Source organism: Ictidomys tridecemlineatus, chromosome 5 (assembly GCF_052094955.1).
Source record: "Ictidomys tridecemlineatus isolate mIctTri1 chromosome 5, mIctTri1.hap1, whole genome shotgun sequence".
In the NCBI taxonomy this organism is placed as follows: domain Eukaryota; kingdom Metazoa; phylum Chordata; class Mammalia; order Rodentia; family Sciuridae; genus Ictidomys; species Ictidomys tridecemlineatus.
The window spans coordinates 82,900,888-82,909,037 of record NC_135481.1 but is presented as its reverse complement, the minus strand read 5'-3'; the positions used below and the strand labels follow the sequence as shown (position 1 = coordinate 82,909,037).

Below are 8,150 nucleotides of genomic sequence, written 5' to 3'. Positions count from 1 at the left end.
AAAATTTTCCTCCTCTTCATTGTTCTTGTCAGGTCTTGTGGTCACAGTAATGAAAAAGTTGGCTAAAACAGTATTATTTTGGGGAGCTTAGTCTTAAGTATTTCTTTGACTATCCCAATAATTCTATAGACTATTTAATATCTTCTAATTAATCAGTTTTTGGTTAAAAGAGCCAAAATAAAATCCACTGTTTGTAACAAAGAACACTCTTGATGCAGGAATCACTCTCAACCTCCCCCCCCCCTTTTTTTTTTTTTTTGCTACCTCTCAACCCACAGAATTTACAAGACTCTACAGTGCTGGGGAATGAACACCAGTTCTTTGTGCATGCTAAGCACATGCTCTACCATTGGCCCCTCACCCTCAGTTTTGACCTCTCTCTATCAGGGCAGCCAGTGATCTTTCTAAAATGCAATCTGATTTTATCACTTTTTGCCTAAGGACCATCCAGTGGCTTCCTAGTGCCCTCAATATAATGTCCAGGATCAAGTTCAAACACCTTAGTACAGACTCTCAGGATCTAGTCCTGATGGACCATTTCAGCTCATTTCATAGCCTGTGTCTCAAGCCTGTGTTCCAATTATACTTTTTTGTTGTTGTTGAGCTAGACTAGCAGCAATGAAATCCCTTGAGATTCTCTTAAAAATGCAGAATCTCAGTCCTACTCCAGACTTACTGAATCAGAACCAGCATTTTAATAAGATCATTAGGTGTTTCATTTGCATATTGAAGTTTGAGTAGTGCTGTGTTGTAGCCCTGTACTCTTTCCTCCTGGGCTTTTACACATTCTGCTCCCTGCATTCTCCTTTGCATGCCAATCACTGTTCCACAGGATTCTGCCAGATATTCCCTCTTTCAGGGACAATTTTTTGACTAGTGAAGGCTTGGTTGAGAGGCATTCTCAACATGATACCCCCAACATGACACTTATGCTTCAACTGCCTTTCAACTCCTTTTTTTTTTTTTTTTTTTCCTTCTAAACAAAGGTTTTCTCTCCTGGGTTGCACTTTAATCTGGAGCACTTTAAAAAAATGCTGATTTTTTGGATCCTGCCCTCTAGAGATATGATTTTAAATGGTTTGGAAAAGGCCTTGATGCTGGAATTTTAGAAAGCTATCCCCAATGATTATAACATGGAGGCAAATACAGAATAAAAGCAGGAGACTTTAAGCTTCATAGAGACAGGGATTGTGTCTTGTTCACTTCTGTATTGCCAGACTCTACAAATGTGCCAGGTATATACAGTATACTAGTAAATAATTGTTGCTCCTAGTTTCTCAGGAATGTACAATCAGTTTTGCCTTGTACACACCATCTTACCTTATCTACAAACCTAACTAACATGTTAGCCACTGAGGAACCTATTTATCTAATTGAAACAAAAGAGCCATTTCTTGAGGAAAAGAACTTGAGTTAGCATTTGAAGTACATCTCTAACCACCCCTGTCTTCTGTTCTTGAGCCAGTTTGATGTTAATAAAACAAAGCACGTTTATATAATTGGATGCTAATAGGCACATTGTATTGAAACACTGTTTCCATGCAACAGTTTTAGGAAGCAAAGTCACTGATTTTTTTGTTTATAAACTTCTTGGGTCCTGAGAATTCAAAATAGTGAGGAGGTTGATGAGATCAACACAACTATAACCATAGTTTTATGGGAGGTTACAAAATGCATTTTGTGTGTGTGTGTGTGTGGGGGATTTCTTAAGTTTATACATGATTTCCTTACATGTAAAGTGACCTTTAAAAATAAAACGATTGATAATATATTTGTATAGTGCTTTACATAATGTGATGGCCCTATATAAATTTCATTAAATATCTTTTATTTGATACCAATTGTGCATGATATTTATTCTAGAGAATAAATGCTGTAACTTCTTCCTGTCCTGGAGGAGTTTGCAATCTGTAGAGAAATGAAACAAAACACACAAAAGAGTCCTGAAACTAGACCTCATGAAAAAGCTTACACAGATCACTGCAAGGAATGATAGACAGCACAGGGTTAACACACCCCACAAAATTCACATTCGAGGGCATGTTTCTTATTTCATAGTAACAAGTCTAAGGAAGAAATAAAAGATGCTTTATGTAGCTGCTGTTTTCAAAGCACAGTTCTTATTGAAAAAATCCTAAGTTCCATTCAATAAGTTTCTTCTTAAATCTGGTAACATAAAAATTCAATGGGCTTGTCAGGATTTGGAGAGGGTGCAGAGGGAAGAAGCACCTTCCACTTCTCACCGCAGGGCCCCTGAGAACCACAATTTGGCCTTGAGTCCCAATCCTCCCTCTGCGAGAAAACTGTTCAAGCTTTAGACACTTACAATAGGGTCCAACAATTAGAATGTTTATCTATGCAAAGTTTTTAAAAATCATATTCTCAGTGAGGAAGAGCAAACTCCCAATTGTTCAGGTGCCAAGGTATCTGTCATCAGTTGCTCTGAAACCATGTTGACTGGCAGGATTCCTACGGCATCAGAGCACTGTCACTTTCACTATATAAAAGCTTAACCATAAAGGTTAATTTTCCTTTCTTTCTAAGACTCCTTATAATTAATATCCATTTTGAGGATTTTTGGGTAGAATATTTGCTTGTGGTCTGAAATGATTTGTGGAAAGATAGCTGGAACATTTACGGTTTGAGTGTAGGTTGTGGCCTAAATATTTCCATTCTGTATCAATTGAACTAAACAGATAATTCAGTTGATTTGAGATAGATCAAACTATCTATTGATTAATATCTATTTGTTGATGAATAAAACATACAAACTGCTATAATTTGATCTGATATGCACCCTGAAGGCCTTTGTATTAAAGGCTTCGTCCCTAAACATGGCACTAAAGGGAGGTGGTGGAACCATTAAGGGGGGGCTACCTGGAGAAAGTTAGGTCATTGAAAGTGTGCTCTTAAAGGGAATGTTAAAACCCTTCCCACTTCTTCTCTCTCTTTGCCACCCAGGTGCCTTGAAGTGATCATGCCAAGTGTTTCCATCACAATGAGTTGCCTCCCAATAAGACTGACAGCAATGGAGTCAACTGATTATTGACTGAAACTTATTTTTTTTGAGATGATATTATTTTTAATTTTTAAAATTTGTTCTAATTAGTTATACATAACAGCAGAATGCATTTCAATTCATTGTACACAAATGGAACACAACTTTTCATTTCTCTGGTTGTACACCATATAGAGTTGCACCACATGTGCAGTCATACATGTATGTAAGGTAATGATGTTTGTCTTATTCCACCATCTTTCCTACCCCAAGCCTCCTCCCCTTCCATCCATCTCCTTGGCCCAAAGTTCCTTCATTCGCCCCATGCCCTGCCACCCCATTATGGATCAGCATCCACTTATCAGAGAGAACATTTGGCTTTTGTTTTTTTTGGGATTGACTTACTTTGCTTAGCATGATATTCTCCACCTCCATCCATTTACCTGCAAATGCCATAATTTTATTCTCTTTTAATGCTGAGTAATATTCCATTGTGTATATATACCACAGTTTGTGTATCCATTCATCATCTATTGAAGGGCATCTAGGTTGGTTCCACAGTTTAGCTGTTGTGCATTGTGCAGTATAAACATTGACGGGGCTGTGTCCCTATAGTATGCTGTTTTTAAGTCCTTTGGGTATAGACTGGAGAGTGGGATAGCTGGGTCAAATGGTGGTTCCATTCCAAGTTTTCTAAGGAATCTTCATAGTGCTTTCCAGGTTGGTTGCACCAATTTGCAGTCCCACTATCAAAGAATGAGCATGCCTTTTCCTTCACATCCTTGCCAACACTTATTGTTATTTGTATTCTTGATAATTGCCATTCTCACTGACATGAGAGATGAAATCTAGAGTATTTGTGATTTGCATTTCCCTAATTGCTAGAGATGCTGAACATTTTTTTCATATATTTGTTGACTGATTTTATATCTTCTGATAAGTGTCTGTTAAGGTCCTTCGTACAAGTTTTTTGAGTTCTTTATATATCTTGGAGATTAGTGCTCTATCTGATGTGCGTGTGGCAAAAAATTGCTCCCAAAATGTTAGCTCTCTCTTCACCTCATTGATTGTTTCTTTTGTTGATAGGACACTTTTTAGTTTGAATCCATCCCATTTATTAATTCTTGATTTTATTTCTTGTGCTTTAGGAGTCTTGTTAAGGAAGTCAGGGCCTAATCTGATGTGATACAGATTTGGGCCTACTTTTTCTTCTATTAGGCTTAGGGTCTCTGGTCTAATTCCTAGGTCCTTGGTCCATTTGAGTTTTGTGCATGGTGAGAGATAGGGGTTAGTTTCATTTTCCAATTTTCCCAGGACCATTTGTTGAAGAAGCTATCTTTTCTTCAATGAATGTTTTTAGCGCCTTTGTCTAGAATGAGATAACTGTATTTATATAGGTTTGTCTCTGTGTCTTCTATTCTAACATTGGTCTACATTTGACTGAAACTTCTGAAACTATGAGCCAAAATGAATCTTACTCATTATAAGTTTATCTCAGGTATTTTTCTCATAGGCAAAGAAAGCTAACACACCAACTAAACTAAATAAAAAAGTAATAGATCCACAATAATATGTGGTTCTATATAACTTATGTGCTTTAATATTTTGCAAAAAGCTTGAGGCAAAACTTAAAAACTAGGGAAGAGGGCTGGGATTGTGGCTCAGCGGTAGAGTGCTCACCTACCACTGAATTACAACCTCAGCCTATGACAGATTCTTAAACATTATAATTGTCTTAGTCTCATAATTTGGAGACAGCTAATCTCTGAGTATTAAAAAGAGACACTTAAAATGTCTTTATAATTAAAACATTAAAGTATAAAAACCTATGCTGTCTGTTGCTATAGGGTTCTATGACAGAAAATTAAAATCCAGGATATTATTGGCCTTTAGGTATTAATATTCCTATTTTTGACAGTCAAAGATTAAGAATCACATGGACACCAGTTTCATCTACTGGGATACCTGTAATTTTAAAAAGGAAAATAACAAGTGTTTGTGAAGATATGGAGAAACTAAAACTTTTGTACATTGCTAGTGGGAATGTAACAGGTACACATTGAAAAGTTTGAGGGTTTCTCAAAAAATTAAAACAGAATTAACATTTGACCCAGTAATGCCACTCTTACGTACTTCTCTACAATAACTGAAAACAAGGACTCCAACAGATACCTGCACATAGCTGTTTAGAGCAACATTACTCACAGTAGTCAAAAGGTGGAAATAACCCAAGTGTTCACCAACAGATGAATGGATTTAGAAAGTGTGGTATATCATACAATGGAATACAAGTAGACATAGAAAGGCATAAAGTTCGGATACATGTTGTAACATGAATGAACCTTTAAAACGTTATGCTAAGGCTGGGTTGTAGCTCAGTGGTAGAGCACTTGCGTCATACACGTGAGGCACTGAGTCAATCCTCAGCACTACATAAAAGTAAATAAATAAAATAAAGGTGTCGTATCCATCCACAACTAAAAAACTAAAAAAAAAAACATTATGCTAAGTGAAATAAGTCAGACACAAAAGACTAAATATATGATTTTACTTATAAAGAATATTTAGAATAGGTAAATTCATAGAAATAGCAGACTGGCAGGTATTAGGGACTGGGGCTGAGGAAATGGAGAGCTCTTAATTAATGGGTACAGAGTTTTGCTGGAGGGATGAAAAATTTTGGAAATAGTGATGATGGTTGTACATTATTGTGAATATAACTAATACAAATGAGATGGTGAAAATGGCAAATCTTATGTTACATATATTTTACCACAATTAAAAAGTTTCAACTCACATTTGCAACATGACCTATTTCCTGTTTCCTTGGAGATCTTTTAATATTCATAGATCTAACTATCGTACAACCTAATGTCACCTAATGTTTCTCTAATATAAGGAGTGTAGGATATAAAGGCAGAGGGTATAGCTCTAGTGGTATAAATCAAGTCCATGTTTAAGTATCTAGAATTTAAATTTCCACTTGCGAATTTAGGTTTTGCGTCTTTCCTGCAGAAGAATCATCACTGAATGCTGACTCAAACAGAGCAAAAATGGACTTCTTGAAAACCTTTTTGAAATTCTCCCCAATAAATAGGTAGAGTGTGGGAGAAAAGACACTGTTGAAAGAACTGGTTACCACTGTAACTATCAGACTCAAGTCTAAAAGGAGTGACTGGTTCGTCGTAGTGAGAGTTAAGCCCTGGTGTATATGGTAGGGCATCCAACACACAAAGAAAGAGATAATAGCAGTCATCATGACTTTGAAGGGCTTTCTGGATTTATACAGGCTCCTCTCTTTCATCTTACTGGCTACTCTTTTGTAACAAAAGATGATAATGAAGAAAGGTAAAAGGAAGCCCAGCAAGAAGCGGCTGATGAAACAGGTTGTATGAATCCGTCGCCTTAAAGTTTGCATCTCTTCACTTTCCCAGTTAGCCGACACAGCATAGTTATTTCTGCAGGTCACCTTTCCATTCTGGTCATGATGTGTCTCCCTGAAAACCAAATAAGGTGAGCTGAGGGCAGTAGCAGATATCCAGACTCCCAGGATAATGTTGGAAGCAAAGCGTGGGTTTCGGTGCTTCTGGGACCACACTGGGTGAAGAGTGAGAAGATAACGATCCAGACTGATGACAGAGAGGAAGAAAACAGAGGCGAACATCCCCAGAGACAAAGTGCTATTGAAGACCTTACACAATGCTGTTCCAAAGATCCAGTAATGGTCCTGAAGATAGTAGATGCCCAAAAATGGCAGAGTCAATATCGAAATAAAATATGAGAAAATGAGATGAAAAAACCAGAGGGTATTGACTGTCTTTTTCATCTTGAATTTTAGCACCCATAGATAGAGGCCGTTGGTGATGGTACCGACTATAGATGACATGAACAAAGAAAGGGCAATAATCATGTCTGAGGCAGAAGCTGAAAAGTGAGTGCTATTTCTTACTAAAATAGAAGTATTGATCAGGTCATCAGTAGAAATGATCAACTTCATAATTACCTATGGAGAAAAACAAAGCAAAATAAAATATTAAATGTAGAGATTAAAGTAGTGATTTTTGCATAGTAATAGTCCAAATGACAATATTTTAACAATGGCAAACATATTATTTCTATAATAATACAGACAAAATGTTTTTCTAAGGTGTACACTTTATGTTGTATGTAGAATTAAGATCAGATTAATCTGAGCACTAAAAACAGAAGTATTACAGATGAAATAAATGTGAAAGAGAAAAAAAGATTGGGACTTTGGAACAATTGTTAAGTAATCAATTTAGGCTAAAAAAATCTTCTATTCAGATGTTAACTGGAAGTCTGACCTTTCCTGATGGGCACAGCTTCTTGAGTAAGGCAATTCAGAGTCATTTTTACTTGACTAAGACTTGGTTGGGACAGGGACAAACGTTGCTAATGAAATAAACTTGAGTAACAAAAATAATAGCAACTGTTGCAAATTAGGGGTTGCCTAATTAGATTTCCCTTATAAGCTAACTATATTTAGTAAATACTGTTATCTAGTATTCTGATACTTGGCATATAACAGTAATCTTCATATGAGAGCTGCAGAGTACTATGAGAATGTGGAATCTTCAACCAAAGAGGTAAGTATGTTATAGGATACAAGGAGTAGTTATTTTCACTTGAGGAGAGGAGGAGGAAAAAAGTCTAGAAACTCACATTTATCTAGTGTCTGTGTTATTCCATAAAAAATCATTTCTTTTTTCTCACAAGCCTGTGAGGCAAATTTTTAAGCAGGGGGGAAAGTGAGTTTTAAAATGGCTAAAGATCTTTTATCACCCACATTTTCCACCACGCCTTTGTTGTGACAGATGGGGAACTGTACCATTGTTTTATATTGTCTGTGAAAATTGGCAATTGACAATGCTCCATGAATCAAGAGTACCTAAATATCAAAGTATCTAAACCATCAAATTTCTTGAATAACAGTTCCTGTAGTATCAAAAATATAAACCCCAAAATGTTTTGGAAATAGCTATTATAAAAGAGTCATATCAAAAATTGGTTTTTGATGAATTGGGTAAAGCAATGGAAATGACTAATGATGCATTTTTTTTTCACTAAGCAAAAACATTTTAAGATTATAAAGGGAAAAGAAATAAAATAATTGTTATATAAAAATCACAAC

General features: G+C 36.2%; 1 protein-coding gene across 1 annotated transcript; it reads right to left on the bottom strand.

Moving 5' to 3' along the window:
- Positions 1–5,659: 5,659 nt before the first annotated feature.
- Positions 5,660–6,995, bottom strand: Gpr33 (G protein-coupled receptor 33). The gene has a single exon (XM_005322663.3). The coding sequence runs from the start codon at positions 6,993–6,995 to the stop codon at positions 5,970–5,972; it is 1,026 nt and encodes a 341-aa protein (XP_005322720.2). The 3' UTR covers positions 5,660–5,969.
- Between the last annotated feature and the right edge of the window lie 1,155 nt (positions 6,996–8,150).

Excerpts from the sequence above, each read along its gene's own strand:
- Gpr33 (XM_005322663.3), bottom strand. The coding sequence starts at position 6,995 with ATGAAGTTGATCATTTCTACTGATGACCTGATCAATACTTCTATTTTA.